Raw genomic sequence first — 23,333 nt, forward strand, 5'->3', positions numbered from 1 at the left:
GCATTGATCGAGATAGAGGCAGACGATAGTGAGTGGGAAAAAGGATGTGAAGTCAATGGAATACAAGGGAGTGAAATAATAAGATAAATGTGGACCAATAAATGCAATTCCCTTTCAGGAAAACATTATCACTAAGACTTTTCCTTCTTGAGGCAGGCCAAAAATGGGAAATTACTATTATTAAGTTGTGGAGAAAAGAAGAGGGGTAAAAAGGAAGAGGGCAAGGCCATGATTAAATGAAGGGATAAAGGTGGAGGGGTGGAGTTTCAATTTAAGAATAGTGGAGGGTAGGGGACAGTGTTTCCTGATTTCAAAGGGACTAATGAGGTATTTTAGGTGTACCAATGGGACTACTTTTTGTGGGGCAATGCCATGTTGAGGTGGAAAGTGAGCAGACCCACAAACAGGCCCTATTGGCTACTCCTCTTACACTAGGGACCACTCAAACCATCCCCCCCCCATGCTTGACCCTCCTCCCATCTGCACCTCCCTCATACAATCCTACAATTCATTTAGGAGGTTATGGGCCCTTCTGGGTGAATTTTTTCCCCCTTTCAGTTTGTTGTAGGTCCACCCCCTCCTCTTCTCTAGTCTAGCTCCATTTTCCCTCCATTTTTCAAATGTGAGAACTCATTTGGTAGCTTCTCTGTCCCTCCTACTTTGTTCCACTATCTTTCCCCCTCTTTAGCACCTCCTATAGCAACTGCTCTTTCTCTCTCCATTCCCAGCTATAGCACCTCCTGCAGTAGTAGAGCTGCTCTGCTCATCCCGCTCTACTCTTTCTCCCTCCACTCCTAGCTACAGCACCTCCTATAGTGGCTGCTCATTTCCCCTTGCTCTTTCTCCCTCCATTCCTAACTACAACACCTCCTGCAGCAGTTGTGCATCCCCCTTTGCTCTTTCTCCCTCCATTCCTAACTATAACACTACTTGGAGCTGCTCTCCACCTTCAGTTGTTGCACCCTCTATACCCGGCCCCCTTCTCCCTCTATCTCCTTGTAGTGGAGCTGCTCTCTCCCTCCAAGCTACACTTTTAGGTCCACTCTTCCTATTGTGACCTCTATACAAGCATGGTGAGGAGACCATACACGTCCTATGTGTCCCACATGAGCAAAAATGCACTTGGTGAATGGGTGCCTTGCACCTTTTGCATGAATGGAAGGGCCGCATCATGAAGTTCAAGCTTGGGAATAAAGGATTTCTTGAAAAGGTGCAACACATCTACATGGGGAAGGACATGCACCTTGCTTCATCAAGCAATCAATCGACAATATTGTCACATTGTAAGTCTACAATTTGTGTAAGATTTCTAAGTGTAATGAGTCAATTTCAAATTGTATTTTGAGCTAGCACTTGTGCATAGTAGATGTATTTCCTTCAGACTTTAAGGAATGGGAACCAGTCGAGTTCTTCTTAGGTAAGTTTACTGCTATTCATGAGGATTTAGCAAGGCAAATGCATGTTGAAGAGAAGTCCCCTATTTTGAAACAGAGAAATATCTATTGGTATGATGCCAAGTACATTACTCCATCTTCAATGCATTGCAACACCACAACTTGAAGACATGGATTGCAGCATGGTGGATAGAAGAAGAGTACAATCATACAAGGAAAAGATTGCAAATGATGTGGGCAGTTTACATTTGGATCTAAATGGGTAAGGTTGTCTTGGTTTTTGCCTCTGCACATTTTTGCTTCTTGTTTTTAGAATATCCAGATGCATAGAACAAAAACCATGTGGTCATGCAAGTGCCTACATGAGAATTCCCTTGAGGAATTGCTTCCAGGGTGAATATTGGAAGCAGGTAAGGTGAGCAAAAGGGTGACAGGTGTTTCAATGCCAATATGTATGTAACGACAATGTGGTTGTCAAGTACATCATCTCTTGCCAAATGTTATATTTAGCTTTCCAAGATAGGCACTGGAAGAAAACAGGTGGCAATTGGCTCCCCCTTGACTCTAACAACGATGATACTACATGGGTAAGTTCATGTATTGATTCTCATTTAGGAGATGTCAAGAATGTCACCATCACGTCACAATGGACTCTCAGGGACGTGTGGGAACACCTATTGGTCATGGAAAATAAAGTTCATTTCCTATCCTAGGAAAATAAAGTTCATTTCCTAGGATAGGAACCTATTTTCTATGTTACCGATGACTCCACATGTTAGGAGGTTATCAGTGTCTGCCTCTCTAAACTCTTGGGGTTTGATCTGGACTCGAAATCGATCTAAATGCTTCACAAACCTGGGTTCTTGATTGAAAAATTACTTCAAATAATCAATTGGGACCCATCCTTTTATAGAATCATCAAGTTGATATGCAAAACTCGCGATGTGGTCTTGCATATAGTTGACGAGGTCTTCAAAATCATCTCAGGCTCCCAATTAGGTGCCTAGGACATCTATGCTCTTATCAAAGACTAAAAATAACAACTCCTCTCTATCAACTAACGGAGTACGGGAGATGAAATCATGGAAGCTTCAGATCTAGTAGAATCCATGGTAGTTTGGTAGAGCTAGGAGAACTATGGGTGTGATAGCAAAACTTTGAAACTAAAGTAACTTTATAACCTATATATACCCAAATTTTCTAAATATAAATAATAAAATGAATTATATTTTTTTGGGGGAAAAACTTAATATTGACATGAAACAAAACCATTTAAAACATCAAAATAAATTGCACCACTATGAATTGGAAAATGTCCAAATCCACAATTGTTCCACCCCACATTGTTTACCATCTTCAATATTGCAGGAGGGATAAAAGTGGCACTATGCAAGCGCTTCTCTACATGCTTGCCTATGTTTTCACCATTTAAGGTAAAATGGAAAGACTCAGACATGCCATCCTCCATGACCAATAGGTGTTCCCACATGTCCCTGAGAGTCCATTGTGACGTGACGGTGACATTCTTGACATCTCCTAAATGAGAATCAATACATGAACTTACCCATGTATTATCATCATTGTTAGAGTCAAGGGGGAGCCAATTGCCACCTGTTTTCTTCTAGTGCCTATCTTGGAAAGCTAAATATAACATTTGGCAGGAGATGATGTACTTGACAACCACATTGTCGTTACATACATATTGGCATTGAAACACCTGTCACCCTTTTGCTCACCTTACCTGCTTCCACAATTCACCCTAGAAGCAATTCCTCAAGGGAATTCTCATGTAGGCACTTGCATGACCACATGGTTTTTGTTCTATGCATCTGGATATTCTGAAAACAAGAAGCAAAAATGTGCAGAGGCAAAAACCAAGACAACCTTACCCATTTAGATCCAAATGTAAACTGCCCACATCATTTGCAATCTTTTCCTTGTATGATTGTACTCTTCTTCTATCCACCATGCTGCAATCCATGTCTTCAAGTTGCGGTGTTGCAATGCATTGAAGATGGAGTAATGTACTTGGCATCATACCAATAGATATTTCTCTGTTTCAAAATAGGGGACTTCTCTTCAGCATGCATTTGCCTTGCTAAATCCTCATGAATGGCAGTAAACTTACCTAAGAAGAACTCGACTGGTTCCCATTCCTTAAAGTCTGAAGGAAATACATCTGCTATGCACAAGTGCTAGCTCAAAATACAATTTGAAATTGACTCATTACACTTAGAAATCTTACACAAATTGTAGACTTACAATGTGACAATATTGTCGATTGATTGCTTGATGAAGCAAGGTGCATGTCCTTCCCCATGTAGATGTGTTGCACCTTTTCAAAACATCCTTTATTCCCAAGCTTGAACTTCATGATGCGGCCCTTCCATTCATGCAAAAGGTGCAAGGCACCCATTCACCAAGTGCATTTTTGCTCATGTGGGACACATAGGATGTGTATGGTCTCCTCACCATGCTTGTATAGAGGTCACAATAGGAAGAGTGGACCTAAAAGTGCAGCTTGGAGGGAGAGAGCAACTCCACTACAAGGAGATAGAGGAAGAAGGGGGGCGGGTATAGAGGGTGCAACAACTGAAGGTGGAGAGCAGCTCCAAGTAGTGTTATAGTTAGGAATGGAGGGAGAAAGAGCAAAGGGGGATGCACAACTGCTGCAGGAGGTGTTGTAGTTAGGAATGGAGGAAGAAAGAGCAAGGGGAAATGAGCAGCCACTATAGGAGGTGCTGTAGCTAGGAGTGGAGGGAGAAAGAGTAGAGCGGGATGAGTAGAGCAGCTCTACTACTGCAGGAGGTGCTATAGCTGGGAATGGAGAGAGAAAGAGCAGTTGCTATAGGAGGTGCTAAAGAGGGGGAAAGATAGTGGAACAAAGTAGGAGGGACAGAGAAGCTACCAAATGAGTTCTCACATTTGAAAAATGGAGGGAAAATGGAGCTAGACTAGAGAAGAGGAGGGGGTGGGCCTACAACAAACTGAAAGGGGGAAAAAATTCACCCAGAAGGGCCCATAATCTCCTAAATGAATTGTAGGATTGTATGAGGGAGGTGCAGATGGGAGGAGGGTCAAGCAGGGGGGGGGGATGGTTTGAGTGGTCCCCAGTGTAAGAGGAGTAGCCAATAGGGCCTGTTTGTGGGTCTGCTCACTTTCCACCTCAACATGGCATTGCCCCACAAAAAGTAGTCCCATTGGTACACCTAAAATACCTCATTAGTCCCTTTGAAATCAGGAAACACTAATTGGGGGCCCTTTGGAGACCATAATTCTCCCCTAGTGATATGTATAGTACTATTAGCTTTTTCGTGCTCAATTCTGTCCCCTACCCTCCACTATTCTTAAATTGAAACTCCACCCCTCCACCTTTATCCCTTCATTTAATCATGGCCTTGCCCTCTTCCTTTTTACCCCTCTTCTTTTCTCCACAACTTAATAATAGTAATTTCCCATTTTTGGCCTGCCTCAAGAAGGAAAATTCTTAGTGATAATGTTTTCCTGAAAGGGAATTGCATTTATTGGTCCACATTATATGAATATAGATATACTTTTTAATTAGTGTCCCATTTTCTGCTGTATATAGGGCACATTTTTTTGGGTAGTGGGTAGCATCTAAATAGTGTCCAGTGGGTCTAGCAGTTTGTTTAACTCATGCCATAGAAATGAGGGATTTTAGGGTCTTGAAGTGCTTTATATATTCTTTTTAAAGCACTTTTAGGGTTTTTATTTAGAGGCCCTTTTGAATTAGGGTTTTTCGAGTGCACCCCCTCCCCTGGTCATTCGTCATCAGTTTGCTAATGCTAGATCTTCACCACCCTCCCCCCTCCCCTCCCTAACACACCCACCCCTCTGCCCTACCAGGTTTGCACATGCACATACGCATGCAACTCTACAATTTCCAATCAAATTTGAGAATTTTGGAATTTGTAATTGACTCAAAATAGTGTTAAACTTATTCATCAAACATTTTACATTTGGGGTTCTCTTAGGATCCAATGCCTCCCCTCTCTGACTCTATATTTCAACCAAATCACAACACCTTGACTCCCTATTGAGGACTTCCAAGCAACACATCTTCTTCTCTTCTTAACATATTGAACCACTTTTGCAAGACTTGAGACCTCTACCTTATCGCGCTTGAGAGTCTTGGCCTCTAGACATCTATAAAATGAGTCAAACATTTTGCGTAGTGCATTGCTTCATGCAATACGACCCCCATGCCTTGTATTCTTGAAGTATGATGCCTTTGTTCTGTAGTGCAACTTTTCCATTCCTTGAGTATTCCAATGGATAGAGTCCCCCATTTCTCCACCAACCATGGTGCATGTGCATAAAGAATATGCCATAAAGAAAAACATGGTATTAGAAACATAAATTGACTCAAGGTTAATCCACAAAATTTCAACCTAAGGAGGATTACCATGTAATGTTTAATATGTTACTCCCCCCTCAATTGAAAAATCAATCTAAATTATTGAAAGATCTTAACTTATGCATAACATTCTTAATACCAACCTTTCGCATTCATCCTCTAGCATACTTCCATTCTTCAATTGTGATATGCATTCCCCTCATCTCTCTCTGCTCTCCCCATTTTGTCAAGTAGCCAATTGACATGAATATCCTTTGGAAGTGCTCTTAGATGCTTAGGGTATGGCACATGAGATCCATGGTGTGTATGAAAGAGGGCCCCTTCTCCTTGTCTTCTTGCATTTGTATCCTCACATCGTGTCACCCATGTTTTCATCACATCACTATTAAGCATGCAATAGATGCTTAGATTATTAAGCAACTCCATGTACATTATTTTCTATTTCCTTTTTCTTGAGGAACAATAGATGTCATCCTTAGGTCTTCTTCATCTCTCCATAGTCATGGCAGAGAGCTATCCACATCAACAAGAAACTCAAAAATATATACAAGTGACTCTTGTACCAACCAACCCTCAGCCATGCTACCTTCGGGTCTTGCATTTTGCCTCATGAAAACCGTCAAGGTCTTCATGGAGTGCTCGAGGAAGAACAACCATTGTGCATGTATAGTGCCACATATAGCAATCTTATCCACCAAATGCATTATGAGATGTAGTTGGCTTGTGAGAATAGAACATCGAAAGGTCTCCTCCACTAAACAAACCACCTCAAGTGACATAACTTGAGCACCTCAAGTGTGGTGGGATCTATTTCCTTTGAGCTCACATACCTAGAAAGAAAAAAGTGCACCATATTAGAAATGGGTCATTGTTTTCTTGGGTGTAGCTATTTTTGGTGAGGTTCAGGGACTTTTTTGTATATCTTGCATGACCCATAACTTATGCATTGCTCAATGGAATTTGGCAAACTTTGTCTTGAAGTTGGAGTCAAATTCCAAACTTGAACATGACAGAAAAAAATTATGGAATCAGGATTTGGAACGAGACTGTTAAAGCATTACAAGTTATATGTTGCATGTGAAGCATGCATCTTAAAGACAATAGGATATAGCAATTTATTCAAAAACATCAAAATTTTGTTCTATATATACATGCAACTAAGTAATCATTCAAAAGTACACTATGTGAGCTTCTCTTCAACCCAAGGACACACCTAAATGAGAACATTAGGCATGGGTTAACGGGCCTCCAATGTTGTGCTAAAGTGATGCGTACTCATTTGAGGGCACGCTCCATAACTTTTTTTAATATATTGAAACCAAAACGCATTGAAAATTTGAAATCCAAACTAGTGGCACTACTACATGGTGGTCTTAAAAGATTGATAGTTGTTGGTATTGGTATCTAGAGGTATTGGTATCTAGATTCACCCTAAAATGAAAGAAGTTGGAAAAGTACAATTTGTGTATGTGAAAAGATATTTTAATAGATCCAACACTATTTACAATTTTGAATTGTTTCTTTTTCCATGCACTTGCTTGCTATATGGCTCATAAGCATGCCAAAGTTCATTGCATTTCATAATAAACAGCATCAAACCCAATAGCATTCCCTATGCCCTATTTGTGTTTTGAAGCATTTTAGGCCACAATGTATTTATTTGGGATATTTAATTTTGATGATGTGTATCGTTGGAGGGAAGAAAATCAACAAGGCTGAAATTTTTCTACTCCTGTGAATCTCAAATTTTGACACCTTCCACCTATCAAATCTTGGAAGATTAAGTACTTGCAACCTGCCCCTCCCCTGCAAACGCCTTGCAACCTGCATGCATCTCGACGTGACCTTGCACAGACTCTGGTTTGCAGACTCTGTTTTACCATTGTCTTCTTTTGGGTAAGTTGTCTTCTATTCTTTGCTTGCCTCACTAGCTAGGTTCTATAGGTCTATTATGGACTGATCGTGGCTATGGCGTCAATGGAAACATGTAGCTTGCCATGGGTTGCAAGAGAAGCAGACAGAGGCTACGAGATGTAAAAGCTAAAAAGCCAAGTCAAGGTGCAAGGAACAGAGTGCAGGTCGAAGCACTGGCACGATATCAAAACGGCAACAGAAGACACTTTTGCAACATCTGTGAAGGGAGAAACAATGAGAAGAAAGAAGACTCCTTGTAGAGCAACAACAAGAAACGGTTGGAGATGCATGCATTTGATCATTGCCATCATAGCAAAGAACACAAGCTTTGGTGTCATGATTGATGGGATTATTCAAGGCAACAACATCAGGACATTCAAGTGATTACCAATCTCGAGTCTTCATAAGCTTTAGTCTGCACCCTAAAGTTCACATAGTAACATCCCTACCAACACCTCAGTAGATGCACACCCAAGAGGCAATGCTCTCTAACTTGAGGAATGGCCTACATTAAGTGAAAGGGGTGCACAGCTTAGATCAACTAGCCAAAAAGAGGGCGACATTAGCTATGTTGGTGTCCCTTGAAACAAAGGAGAAACAGTCTAGGCACACAATGTTGAAGATATTGTCAATCAGAAGGACTAGCATGGCTCTAGCGGTTGAAGTTTGCAGGCTTCAACAGAATGCAAGAAAAGGAGAGACAGCCTAAGTGCAGAAGTCATTTCTACATAGTGATGACGTTTTGGGACAAGGAGGCTTGCTGGTCTCGGTGCACATAGAGATAGGCTTGTATGTAGCGAGGTCCTTAGCAGTGTTCGATGTTCCTATGCTTCTATTAAGCATAGGAACTCTAGTGATGCCTTGGCAACACATCGTGCTATTGTGGCTACCATTAGTAGACCTCATATGACAGGCCATGTGCGTACTGCTTCATGTCTTCTTCACTGTTGCACCGTGCACATTGCGAGCAGGCATGATTAGGAGGTAGAGTCTAGAGGATAGTGAGACTAATGCTCTTTGGGCTTCGAGTGGTCGTGCACCTCGCAGCGATCGATTGTTGGATGATTCCACTAGGTCCTTCATATAACAGCTTTGGGAGGAGCATTGCAGAGCATCCCCGGTGTTCAAGAAGGCATTGTGGAAGAGGGTGTCATGCGGTGTGTACATTGAGCATGGTGCATGTTTTTTGGAGTGTACCCAGACTGAGTTGGACACTCAGTTTGTAGAGGCACACCTAGAGTTCAGGATCGGGCAGAGGTCATTTGAGCGATGCAGGCCATGGTTTGTGCGATGCTCTCAGGAGCGTGACACATGATGTTGTCACTACCATGTGGATTTTGGATTGATGTATGACGTATTCCATTCCCTTGATGGTCATAGGGGAGTGGTTCCTACTAGCCCTTGTGACTTCATTCATTCCATATTGTGTACACGAGATGGCGATGCTTTATTCTGCTCCCTTAATTGTGTGGAAGGCAAGTGTACTTTGTGTGGTGACTTTGCTAGAGTGCCATGAGTTACACTAGATACTTGTGACATGCAGCTGGTTCGTTGGCAGTAGTATGAGTACAGTACCTTGACATTAGATGGTGGTGCACTGTTGAGGAGGTTGCAGCTTGTGGGGAAGGAGACACCACGTGTTGTATTCATTGACATTTTTCGAGGGAAGCTGTACTGCTACATATGCCACTCGCACACTGTGAAGTGGGAGGATCGTCAGTTTTGTGCATGTTTGAGGACATTTCCTATAGGGGTGGTTGTCTCAGTGGTGGACTTTGTGAAGAATTATACCTTTGCACCACAACATGAGATCCAATCGGAGTATTATTTCTTCGAACAGGTGACGTGTGATTGAGTTATTGGTTTTTTTATGGCCTCATTATATTGAATTATTTCAATAGTCATATTTTTTTTCAATGCCATATTGCAGGTTACTATATTTGTGCACATTAGCTATCGTCATGCACAGGCTCATGTGGATGGCATTGATAACACCATGGACTCATGCGTCATTGTGCGAGAGTATCACTTCTACATTAGTGATGATCGATCGCATGATGCCCATTTTGGGTAGCATTGCTTCACTTTGCATGAAGTTTCTTGACGGATCATGGTGTCACATGGCAGCGGCATTGGATCTAGTCAGACGGCTGTGGTGGTCAGTTCAAATCTACTAGACAGTTTTATTGGTTCTGCAGATGGCATCGTGAGATAGGCATTCCGATCACATGGAGCTACTTCGAGATAGGGCACGGTAAGGGAGAGCACGATGGTGCAGGTGCTTGCGTGAAGCATGCTTTGCGTCGATACCAGTTGCGTCACAGTGCCGATCACTTCAAGGATGCACATGATGTGGTGCGGTGGTGCAGCCAGCACTTATCCACTAGTGTTATCTCCTCATTTCAGTCACGTGATGATAGGGTGGTGAGCCAGTATTTTTGGTGCATGGACATTGGGAGTCTTGATCGGGTCTAGGCCTTTTGATTGGTCTGTGATGATTGGGAGTCTCACCCCATGATCTTTTCTCGATTGATTGGTCTGTGATGATTGGGAGTCTCACCCCATGATCTTTTCTCGATAGTTTGCATGTTTTTGCTCTGCATGCATTGATGATGATTAGGGAGGGTGCTCCATGATACCGTGGGATGATCCATGGGCACGGCGAGTGCTTTCTCCCTTCCAGCCTTGGGAGAAGGTACATGATGATCAGGATGCAGGATTCAGTTCCTCTAGAGATTATGACCAGCTTACAGATATGTTGTGTATTGGTGATATCTTCGCGGTCATTGCTTCGGAGGGCAATGAGGAGGGTGTGGATTATTACTTGTTGCAATGCTCTATGGTGAAGAGTGTGTTGAATGAGGATACAATGGATGGGCATGGGATGCAATTCAATGCTCATAGCATGATCATAGGTGGCCACTTTTTTTAGTAGATACAGTGGTCGCTATATTGAGTTCCAGGAGTACATGGTGGATCAGGAGGCATATATGTATTCTCATCTTGTTGTTACGATCGAGATTACTTTGAGTCATGTTCGCACTTGCAAGGCAATGTCCACTCCCCTTTGGCACCTTGCAGTGAAGGATCACGAGAGCATACTTGCAATTATTGGCATGAGAGCTGATCCTGGCGAGTAGCACATTACATATCATAGTTTTGGGATCATCAGTTGATCAGATAGATTTTTATTGGGTATCACTAGTTGATTGCATATTTTTGTATTCGATATGTATAGGCTCATTGTGTGACTGTACCATTGTAATTTTCATGGACTCATATTTTGTATTTCACTATGATGGTTTTATACACGTTCATACACATTGTATTAGATTCTATTTTATACATGATGTTCGTTGTCTTCTCAATGGGATTTGTTGTTTTTGTAAAACAAAAAATTGTTTATTGGTAGTAATGTTGTAATTGTGTTTTGTGCTTTAGGACATTTTAAAAATGTGACTAAGAAAATTCACACGTACTAACCAAATATGCATGTGGACTTATCTGTTGGGGATGAAACTTTGCACGGCTCTTAGGCTACCCTAGACCTACATCCATGCAAGATTTGGTCTCTAACTCATTTGGTATGTGCCACATGGAAGGTATAATGCGTACATTTTTACAATCCCTACTAGTGACTACGTATGAAAAATGGCGCACGTACTAACCAAATACACGTGGACTTATCTGTTGGGTATGAAACTTTGCACGGCTCTTAGGCTACCCTAGACCTACATCCACGCAAGATGGGGTCTCCAACTGATTTGGTATGTGCCACCTGGAAGGTATAATGCATACATTTTTACAATCCCTACTAGTAACTGCATATGAAAAATGGCGCACGTACTAACCAAATACGCATGTGGACTTATCTGTTGGGGATAAAACTTTGTGCAGCTCTTAGGCTACCCTAGACCTACATCCATGCAAGATTGGGTCTCCAACTGATTTGGTATGTGCCACATGGAAGGTATAATGCGTACATGTTTACAATCCCTACTAGTGACTACGTATGAAAAATGGCACACGTACTAACCAAATACACATGTGGACTTATCTGTTGGGGATGAGACTTTGTGCGGCTCTTAGGCTACCCTAGACCTACATCCATGCAAGATTTGGTCTCTAACTGATTTGGTATGTGCCACATGGAAGGTATAATGCGTACATTTTTATAATCCCTACTAGTGACTACGTATGAAAAATGGCACACGTACTAACCAAATATGCATGTGGACTTATCTATTGGGGATGAAACTTTGCGTGGCTCTTAGGGTACCTTAGACCTACATCCATGCAAGATTTGATCTCTAACTGATTTGGTATGTGCCACGTGGAAGGTATAATGCGTACATTTTTACAATCCCTACTAGTGACTATGTATGAAAAATGGTGCACGTACTAACCAAATACGCATGTGGACTTATCTATTGGGGATGAAACTTTGCACGGATCTTAGGCTACCCTAGACCTACATCCATGCAAGATTGGGTCTCCAACTGATTTGGTATGTGCCACGTGGAAGGTATAATGCGTACATTTTTACAATCCCTACTAGTGACTACGTATGAAAAATGGCGCACGTACTAACCAAATGCGCATGTGGGCTTATCTATTGGGGATGAAACTTTGCACGGCTCTTAGGCTACCCTAGACCTACATCCACGCAAGATTGGGTCTCCAACTGATTTGGTATGTGCCACGGGGAAGGTACAATGCGTACATTTTTACAATCCCTACTAGTGACTACATATGAAAAATGGTGCACATACTAACCAAATACGCATGTGGGCTTATCTATTGGGGATGAAACTTTGCGTGGCTCTTAGGCTACCCTAGACCTACATTCATGCAAGATTGGGTCTCCAACTAATTTGGTATGTGCCACGTGGAAGGTATAATGCGTACATTTTTACAATCCCTACTAGTGACTACGCATGAAAAATGGCGCACGTACCATTCCAATGAGCACCATTCCATGCTAAACCTTGACATTTTTATCTTAATCCACAATTTACAAAAATTAGTGACAATATTAATGTAATAATTGCAAGCATTGATATATACGAAATTCAATATGATATTCAAATTGATAAAGTTCATAGCACGAGAGAGAGAGAGAGAGAGAGAGAGAGAGAGAGAGAGAGACCTTATACTTGAACACCTTTTCAATGCTTAATGTTTACAATTACTTCACATGGCATTATTTTTAAAATACCTTATGTATTAGATGTCTGATTTGAGAAATCTGAAATTCAAAATGATACTCCTAATTTTAAATGTGTATGTTAGATTTGAACAAACTATAAAGTGAGATAAACAAAGTAAGAAGAACATCATGAAAGTACCAAAATGCTCATACATCATAAAAATAAGAACAATATCATGAAAGTATTAAAATGAATGTGTACGTCATCATCATCATCGTGCAGAAGTGCATCCCTAAACAAGATATGTGTGAAGCCTAAACAATCATCCTGAATCAAAATCTGATAACTCCACATATGATCCTCTAGTCATCCTCTGACGTGGCTCCTATATGACCCGCTACCCAACCGTACGCTGTGTGCCCTCAGGCAAAGCCGGATTAGATGGGCCAGCCTCATCTCCTAGACTAGATGGGTCAACCTCATCCTGATGAAGAGGAGGGCATGCTGCATGAGCCACCACTGCCATCTCTACCTCTCTCACCTCCTCTATGTATGCACGCCTCAACTCCCAAAGTCGTGCATCTGCAAATACGCGTGCCTCAAATCCAACATGAGTAATCGTCTCTACATCTAGAAGATGCTGGTCTCGGCCCCGCCCAAGCTGCTGCTCCACCCGCTGCTGCAATGATAACTGAAGCTCTGCCTCTCGCTCAATACAACGTGCCTCCTCTGCTTGTGCCTCGTCACCTGGCATGAAATCACCATATGAGAAGCATCACGGAACACATGCTGCAACCACTGAAGTATCAGCACCCTCTTGCTACAGCAAAGCTCTTTGTGCCTCCTCCCTGTAGTGCTCTGTCAAGACCACATGGGCAAATGGATCAATGGTCTGACGATGACCAGGATATAGATCATCCATGCCTAGTCCTCTGTATGTGGCCACATCAATGTCAGCAAAGCATACAGGGCACATTGATCGTGCCACCATGTGGCGGGTCATGCAATGGAGATGTGCGATGTGGCCGCATCCTAGTCCAAACCACCCTACGGTGTCAATCCTCGTGGCAAAGGATACAAGTGGCAGTAGGAAGCTTGGCTATGACTGGTGCATCTATGGGTGTCCTTGTCGGCACATCTACAGGAGGAGCAGGGTACAAGGCCACACTGGGGTCGATCCTATGGTGAGATGGATCACGACTAATATGTCTCAACTGCAAAATATAGTGCTCCGCTCGATGGTAGGCTATGCATGTCCGAATCCTCTGCTCCTCCAAATCTACCTCCAACTATCATACACGAGACTCCATATCCTATCGCAATAGATGTGCCTGCTAAGCAAACATGTTGCGTACATGGTGAGAATGAACCAAAAAACTTCAGTTCAAAACACGCAACAAAAAAATAAACTAAAATAATCAGAATAACTAACCTTGACCCTAGACTCAGCCAACAATGCCTCCAACTCTGCAATCCGTGCGTCTCGAGTCTCCAACTCATACTGAGGTGGCATAGATGTGGGAGGTGGTGTAGATGTGGGAGGCTCCATAGATGTGGAAGGTGGGGGAGGTGGAATCGAAAGTGATCTCGATAGGGCAGAGACCATGTCGTACAAGGATGAGGCCACTAAATGAACATCCCCCCTAATCCATCCTCCAATAGCTCGCAATGCCGGTGCAGGGATAGTATGCGAGTCTAGTGCCTTGTGTCGATGCCAAACACCTGTAGTCTGATGCTCTTGATGCCCCATCCTACCACGTCCCGCTCCTGATCTTGGACGGGTACTAAGGTAGTCTACCCGATGACCAAGCATAAACTCGGCATATAGCTGCATGGCAAATGACCTGGCTATCTGACGGTTGTGAGGCAATCGACCACCATTCGTAGTGAGATATCTCGGATAAATGTGTGCTGCTATGACGGGGTGCCTACAACGTAAAATATAAAAGGGCTGCCCTGATCGTGGCCGCATTGCCTCAGTGTGGCCATCCCAAAACATATCCTCTAAGGCATGCTTGTGAGGTGACTCACGCTCAAACAACTCTCGAATGGCTCTCCAATCCAAGCCATGACCACCAATCTTTGCCTCAGCCTGTGCCTAAAAGGTATCCAAAACGTCCTCAACTGTATCTAATCGACCTAGAGCATCAATGACTGAATCTAGACTCGCAAGTGAGGGGGTGCCCTAGCATCCTGTAGTACCCTTATCTCAGCTCTCAAAATCGCTATCTACATATGAACAGTGGTGCCAGAACCTGTGCGCTGGCTGGCGCATGCACAAAAAAACACATGGAAATTAATATTCTATTTGGGTAATGAAAATTAATATTCTATTCAATGGGACTCAATAATCTATTTGCGTAATGAAAACTTTTAGCTAGCCAATTTTGATTGAATTTTTGCAAAAGCTCATGACAAGGTTTCATGGAATCACATAAGTCTTTGTATTTGTCTATGTAACTATATCCATACATAGATCTATAGCCTTCCCTAGTTCCCTATTTCTATAGTTTCACGTGCCACCTAAAGGGATTGCTAGCCACATGATCTACCCTCTCCTTGCATCAACCTCTTGCACCATATGATTTGAAAATGATGTGTAGGCGAATGTGTTGTTCAAATCATCGTATTTGTTTAATTGATTACACTTAGTCACGTACCCCTTGATGATTAAAAAAAAACAAAATATATACGTTTTGACATTTAAATAAAAATTTCACTAACTTGAAAAATAATATAAAAGCTACTTTAAACTCTTATTTTCTTTTTTTTTATAGATGATTTCTAAAAACAAAATTTAAACATTTTTATATTTAATTCAAAACTTCACTAATCTAAAAGCTAACATAAAAACTACTTTAATCTCTTTTTTTTTAAATAGATGAATTTAAAAAACAAAATATATACATTTTTTACATTTAAATAAAAACTTCACTAACTTAAATAATATAAAAGCTACCTTAAACTCTTATTTTCTTTTTTTCTTAAAGATGAATTTTTAAAAATAAAATTTAAACATTTTTTTATTTAAATAAAAAAAGCTAACATAAAAACTACTTTAATCTCTTTTTTTTTAATAGATGATTTTTAAAAACAAAATGTATACGTTTTTTACATTTAAATAAAAACTTCACTAACTTAAACAATATAAAAGCTACCTTAAACTCTTATTTTCTTTTTTTCTTAAAGATGATTTAAAAAAATGAAATTTAAACATTTTTTAATTTAAATAAAAAAAGCTAACATAAAAACTACTTTAATCTCTTTTTTTTTTAATAGATGATTTTAAAAAACAAAATATATACGTTTTTTACATTTCAATAAAAACTTCACTAACTTAAATAATATAACTACCTTAAACTCTTATTTTCTTTTTTTCTAAAAGATGATTTTTAAAAATAAAATTTAAACGTTTTTTCATTTAAATAAAAAAAGCTAACATAAAAACTACTTTAATCTCTTTTTTTTTTAATAGATGATTTTAAAAAACAAAATATATACTTTTTTTACATTTAAATAAAAACTTCACTAACTTAAATAATATAAAAGCTACCTTAAACTCTTATTTTCTTTTTTTCTTAAAGATGATTTAAAAAAAAAATAAACATTTTTTTATTTAAATAAAAAAGCACTAATTTGAAAAATAACATAAAAGTTACTTTAATCTCTTTTTTTTTTAATAGATGATTTTAAAAAACAAAATATATACATTTTTATATTTTAAATAAAAGCTTACGTAATTAAAAAAATAATTTAAAAAAGTTTAAAATGCATATAAAATTTCAAAATATTTTATAATTAAATTACATAGTCCTATAAACTAAACTTTAAATAAATTTTTGCTTTAAAAAAATGCTACATTAACAAAACCTTACCTAGAATCTCCCGCTCCATCCATCTCCATCGCTCTGTCGTTGTCCATCGGTCCTTGTCCGTCGCTCTCGCAATTTCGTCAATTTCGATGAGGAGGAGCTCGATCGAGGTTTGAAGAATGAGGGGGTCCCTCCCTTTATATACGAAAATTTTTCGATACCACGATCGAGGTATTGGGATGCCACATACCTCGATCGTGGTATTGGACATGCAACATACATCATTGGTGTAGCGTACCACTTTCGATGCCATATACCTCGATCGTGGTATTTCACATGCCACATACACATCGCTCCATGATACCTCGATCGAGGTATAGACATGCCACGATACCTCGATCGAGGTATCTCAACTGCCAGCGCAGTAGACATCGAATGCCACATACCTCGATCGTGGTATTCGACATGCCACATACACATCGGTCCAGCATACCTCGATCGAGGTATGTTAGCTGTGCCACGATACCTCGATCGAGGTATGTTAGCTATGCCACGATACCTCGATCGAGGTATGTCAGCTGCCAGCACAGTACATGTCGGATGCCAAATACCTTGATCGTGGTATTTGACATGCCATGTTGGATGCCAAATACCTCGATCGTGGTATTGGACACGATCGATGTCATCTATCCACGACACCTCGATCGAGGTATGTGGACTTGCCATGATACCTCGATCGAGGTATAGGCTCGGTTCGGTGAAAGGAAGTCCAGGACCTCGATCGAGGTATTGGCTTGGCTTGGTTGTCCTCGTGTGTGAATTTCATTAGAGACAATACCTCGATCGAGGTATTTCACACCGAAGCAAAACCTTTGTATTCTCACTCGAGGGGGTGCCACACTCACCCGCAAGTGGTCCAAAAGTGGACACCCGTAGCTTGCTACCTCCCCAAAATATGAATTTGTGGTTAATTTGTTGCATTGGTTAGATTAGTTAGAGGTAAGAATAAATCATTAGGGAAGGATATTTTTCCAGTAACAAAGAAACATGGGTTTCATTCCAAGAGTGAACAGAGTTAAAAAAGCTAAGCATTTACATATGCATGCAATCTAGACTAATCCATGCAAGGAGTCCTTGAAAACACCAGTATGGAAGGTTGCATTGATGATCTCAATTACTCTAGTGGAAAGAGAGAACTTGATTGCAGTTACTATAGGGTTTGTCTTTAATACAAACAATGAATTGGAAATTGAACATATAAACTATTTCATGGATGATGTGAAATTAGTGTTAGTGGCTTAGAAAGTTATATGCATATTTAACCTTCTAGCATTGAGGAAACATATGGACTTTTGAATAAGTTATTATTTTTTGCTACTGAAATGGGGGATTTATAAATCTTTTATTGTTTTTTATTGCTCGCTTTTTTTGGCTCGCTCGCTTTTTGTCGCTCACCTTTTGGTAATCCTCGAGAAGCAAGAGGAGGAGCAATAAAAAAAGCAAGGAGAACCATACATTTCAATCTCAACTTTTCTTAGGGTACTTTTTTCAAATTCTCATCTTTGAAACTTTTATTCTAGAGAGACAATCTAGAGAGAGAAAGAAAAGAGAGAGAGAGAGAGAGAGAGAGAGAGATGTTGGAGAAGCTTCATGGTACTACATACCTTAGTCAAGGAAGGGTAGTAAAAGAATTCGATAGATTGACCAAAGAGTTTTTTCACGTGGGCAAATAGCTGACACATGGCAGTATTATGAATATCCAATCAACTTCTAGGAGCCATGCATGGAGTTAACATGGCCTTTGCATGAAGATTAGGGCACCTCCAATAACTATGGAAGAGGTGGTTATCTCATAGATGATTGGTCAATCTACGTGGTTGAACTGATCGGTGCATGGAGACTTGGCAGTGTGGAGGTTTCTGTTAACAGCGAGAGGTAGCAAACATTTTGTCTACAAGATGACCTGACAATGCCTTCCTTTAATATTTGTTTGAGATTTTGAACATCTTTGAGTCTTCACATGTTGTGTGCTTGAGAAGCTGCTCATTAGGGTTCATAGAAGAGTCTTGTTACATTCCATGTAAGGCCTACAAACTCTATAGAGGTGTGGTGAGAGTCGCACTGTGTCTACTCTTATCTAATAAAAGGTTTTGGCCACTCAAGCTTTGTCACAATTGTTTGTGTAGATTAATGGCTCCAAAAATCGAACAATGGTGTCTGAGCCCAATTTAGAAGATCTCGTGGGAGGTGGTTCTGTGAGCATGCAAATCATCATACGTTTGCATGTTGTAGAAGTCTCATAGAGAAGCATCTTCCTTCAAGCACATAGTCATTTTCTTTCCTCAAGCTTGTAGATGACCTCATAGTCGCATTCATAGAAGACAATCACCATTTGATTTGCTGGCTGAAGCTTGATTTAGAATAATTCTAGAAGGTCCCTCAACATCAAAATGGTGGTTCACATCATTAGAGAGTTGGCTCATCAAGTTTACAGGCCATAATTTCTCTTCTTTGCAATTATCAACTCGATTGTATCTGATGCAGAAAGGTCTTTGGAATCTTGTAGATGGTTCAGAAAAGAAGTCAGAAAACATGAGTGACATGGATGTAGAAGAACGACAAGGTGATATGAATGATTGGAAGAGCTTTTGATATTATGTTATCTATTATGATGTGTAGGTCGACTCAAAAGATGGTAGGTGATATAAGTGCAGTTATGAAATTAGAAGATGACTTAGAAGATCAAACAAAGTATGTAACATGCCCGACAACAAAGAAAAATGATGGCCACCACTATGGATGGAGAGTCAGGTATAACTGCTTATTGATCCTTGCTTGAACTTTTAATTTGAGTAGTAGCGATGAAACCTCACTATCAACATATACAGACTTGCATCTATATGCATTTATGGCATCTACCATTAAAGCATTTATCGATAACATTGGGGAACATCCAGAGGGAGCATTGGCTACTACACCCATACGTGTAACTGCTATGTTGGACGAAATGGGTAGCTCTTTTGAGGTCAGGGTTATCATTGGTCAGTGACCTCAGGTTTTGACATTTGGTAGTGATGAATTTACAATCCTCTCTGACCCTTTGAAAGATGTTAATGACAAAGTAATGATGGCCATCCTCAGGTTTGGCATGAACTTATCTTGTCTTGATACTTCAATCTTTTGATTCAATATACTAACATTTGGGTTCAAAGAGCATAGAAGCACAATATTCATAATTTTTTGACTTTGCTATCGCCCAATTATGAAATTGGACTTTATACAAGTCGAAAAATGTTGAATAGTACGTTAAGATAAATTTATCCTTATTCTAGTCTTTAATAGGGGAAGAAAAGTAGCGAAGAAAGAAAATGAGGTGAGAAGGCTTCATAGAAAGATGCGTAAGAAATTGTAAATGTGAAGGACGTTTGAAATCATAGTAAGTATGGGCCTATGCCCACACTATTAGTTAATGGCAGTGTGCAATCTGATTAGGACTCAACGAAGCCATGCTATGTTGAATCTCTTAATGGTATGTTAACGATGCTTGTAAATTCAACCCCTAGGAAATAAGTACTTTATAGACCTTTTGTGAAAGTATTGAGAATAAGGATTAACTTAACTAAGGGTGGTGGGAATGCAACTTTACTTAATACTTTTGTTAAATATTTTGGAGGGCCAAGACTAAATTGAAACTATACAAATGGGCATTAGTTTGAAATCCCTTGAAAAGAAGCAATGGTTGTGATTGCAAGCTCAAAGAATGGACATCATAGTATGAATATATACCCTCAGGGGGGTCACTCATCATATGTAACCCTATCACGTGAGTTCAACAGAAGGATATTTTTTATTTCTAAAATTTACAGAAATAAATATACATAAGGGACTATTTAAAATAGTTTTGGAAAAAATTTACAGATTTGTATAGAAAAGGGGTACATTTTATTAATGAAAAATTTACAGATAAGGGATTTTAGAAATAGGCCTTGAACGCACGTGGTATAGGGGGTTTATACATAGTGACCCCCCTGAGTATATACCATTGTGTGTGAGACAAGATCCTAAATTTTCTATCAAGAAGAATAATATAATGAGTAGCAATGGAAAGTTGTTAAGGCCAACGAAATCAGGAAGAAAAGTGTCAAGAGTGTATGTCTACCCACATGGAGGGCAACAAGAGGGGTTGAATAATTAACCTTGGGTGAAAAGTTGGTTGGGGACAATGATTTTGTTCTACTAGTAATCTATATATGCATGTTAGTTGAAGTAAATTGTGGGCGGGTTATTTTCGAAAGGTTATTAGGAATGCGCTAGGGTTGACGTTGGGAAATGGTTGCATTAGGGAATGAAGTAGGGAAAGTGCCCATTTTCTAAGTGGGAAAGTGGTTGAAGGAGCCATTTTTTGAGTAACTTACACATGGCAGTTCCGGCACTTGAGGAAGGGGGAGACACATTACAATCAGGTTTCAATTGATGGAGATTTAAATTTAAATGATGGAGGACAGTTACCCTAAGAATAAAGATAAAGGAGAGAACAAAATCATAACAAGAATTGTTGTAACCGAAGCTTTTTGGTTGTAAAGCTTTCTAGTACTGAAGCTTTTTGTACAGCTTTCTAGTGGTGTACGTGAGGATGGCGTCCAGCGCAAGAGCAGCCCCCAGCAACACTGCCAATATCACGAACGTCTCCCCATAGCATTTTGATCCATAGCATGTCACCGTCTCCCCACCTTCACTACTCCCCCTTCCCTGCTTCTCCGCTTCCTCGTCGTATAAATACCCTGCCACCACCCCCGACAATACCGATGATCCCGCTAGTAGATGTGTGCTTGTCACCATGAAGTTCGTCCCGAAGTTCTTCATCCCGTAGAACTCCGTCACCGTTGGTATCGTCAGTGTTATCAGTGATCCATGGCAGAATCCCACCACCACTGAGCCTACGTACAGAGAATCTCCTGATCCCGTCGCCAGCCACAGGAATATGGCGACCATCGGTAGCTTTGCCACCCCTATCCAAGCAGGCCTTGGAAGCCCTGCACGCCTGCGAAAGACGTTAACCATACATTTCTCAGGAATCGGTGTAACCCATCACAACGGAATGCCAAGATATATTTTGCATCTAAACGATCGCCCATACCTCAAGAAGTACTCGGAAACGTTCCCTGAAGCAATCCTCCCAAAGAAATTCCCTAAACTGAAGAAAGACGTGAAAAGGGTCACGCTCGAGAAGCCGAAGGATTGCCCGATTTGGCCCAGATTGTTGCTGAACGTCATGCCGGATCCAGCGCCGCAGAATAGCGCGATGTAAAGAACGTAAAAATCCCAACTCCTAAACAGCGAGAGCGTGCCGCGGTCTTCGCCAAGCTCTGGAAGAGGTTCCAGACAGCTGCATCCTCTGCGAGACGCAGGAACGATTTCTATGTCCTCCACATAGGAAGGCTTTAGCAAAGGCTCTTCGAGTGATTCTGCATTCTCATCATGAGAGCCTGCCTCGAGAACGGTTTCACCCACTGGTATTTTCCCTTCACCAGTAGTCTCTTCTACCGCAAGAAGGCTTGATGCTATTTTGATTCTGAAAAAGAGAAAAAAAGGAACAAAGATTGGGGAGGCAACAAGGAATAGCAGGACGCCTAGAGCAACGTACTCAAGAACAGCACTACTTGGAGGGAATATGCTGATGAGTAAGATATAAAAGGCCAGGCTTGAAGCGATCAAATTGAAAAGAAAGAGGCTCCGTTTCTCTTCTTTTTCATCCTCTTCGGTCTCGGCCGGAGGCACAGGACGGATAAATAGTGCAGAAATAATGCAGAAGGTAGGCGGGAGAACCACGAGCATGAGCAGATACATGGAGGGTGAGCTTGAGAATACTAAATCGCACATCCTAGAAAAGATGCCTGCAGACAAGCCCATGTAGGCCTTGAAAAGTCCGACAACAGGGCCTCGATTGCGTGGAAAATTCCTCACAGAAACGGTGAAAATGGCGACGTTAATCCAGGAGGCAGTGTTACCGGCAACCAGAGCTGCTATAAACATCTGTAAGAAGCACAGAACGAGGACGTTGTGAAACCGGAAGATGATGAAGACTATAAGTTTCAATGGCATCAAGAAGAGAGGAGAATTGCAAATACCACCCAATACGGCAAGGGACTAATGATCTGGCTGACCACAAGCCACTGCGGTCCATAGCCCAGGACGCAAACAGTAGCTCCGATGATGAGAAGAGCCAAAGGGGGCAAGTAATTGCTTAAGATGCCGGCCAAAATTCCACAGGAGTCGCCCAGATCTTTAGCAATGCTGAGGCGATTGAGCTGCGTCTGGTTGATGCCAAGGACCTCCTTGAGCGCAGTGGAATAATTGGCGAAGCCATACATTCCGGAGAGCTGCATCAGCCAGAGGGCCGAAACAAAACCAGCCCATCGTCTGGCAAAGACGAGATGGTGAGGGGACTGCAAGGAGGTCGACATCATGATGAAATGATGAATTGAAGGAGCTGCGGGAGGGTAACCAAAGCCAACAAATATTTGCTGCTAGAAAGCTAGATCTATAATGTAGAGACATGCTAGAAAGGTAGATCTAAAGGAGCTGCAAAATTGACAGGGAAAACCAAGGATGGAAAGATCAAATCATTTTCAAAAGTGAACAGAAAGAATGGATTTCTCATGTGGTAGAGACGATAACAACAACA

At 40.9% G+C, this 23,333-nt stretch overlaps 1 protein-coding gene across 1 annotated transcript; it reads right to left on the reverse strand.

The window, feature by feature from the left end:
• Positions 1-21,235: 21,235 nt before the first annotated feature.
• LOC147887219 (protein NUCLEAR FUSION DEFECTIVE 4-like) lies at positions 21,236-23,122 on the reverse strand. Its single transcript, XM_087394249.1, has 3 exons — positions 22,777-23,122; positions 21,786-22,681; positions 21,236-21,689 (listed from the first exon to the last, which is right to left on the reverse strand). Exons 1-3 carry the CDS (start codon positions 23,113-23,115, stop codon positions 21,236-21,238), a joined length of 1,689 nt encoding a protein of 562 aa, XP_087250375.1. The 5' UTR covers positions 23,116-23,122.
• Positions 23,123-23,333: the final 211 nt, after the last annotated feature.

The sequence above is a fragment of the Dipteris shenzhenensis genome, chromosome 23 (assembly GCF_047967505.1).
Source record: "Dipteris shenzhenensis isolate YYH24624 ecotype China chromosome 23, Dip_SZ_1.0, whole genome shotgun sequence".
Taxonomy (NCBI): domain Eukaryota; kingdom Viridiplantae; phylum Streptophyta; class Polypodiopsida; order Gleicheniales; family Dipteridaceae; genus Dipteris; species Dipteris shenzhenensis.

What these genes read in the sequence shown, in the direction of transcription:
- LOC147887219 (XM_087394249.1), bottom strand. Translation starts at nt 23,115, where the DNA reads ATGATGTCGACCTCCTTGCAGTCCCCTCACCATCTCGTCTTTGCCAGA. An exon ending in GTCCCTTGCCGTATTGGGTG is followed by an intron (nt 22,682 to 22,776) that starts GTATTTGCAATT and finishes TGCTTCTTACAG; the next exon opens with ATGTTTATAGCAGCTCTGGT. An exon ending in GTTTCCGAGTACTTCTTGAG is followed by an intron (nt 21,690 to 21,785) that starts GTATGGGCGATC and finishes CGTCTTTCGCAG; the next exon opens with GCGTGCAGGGCTTCCAAGGC.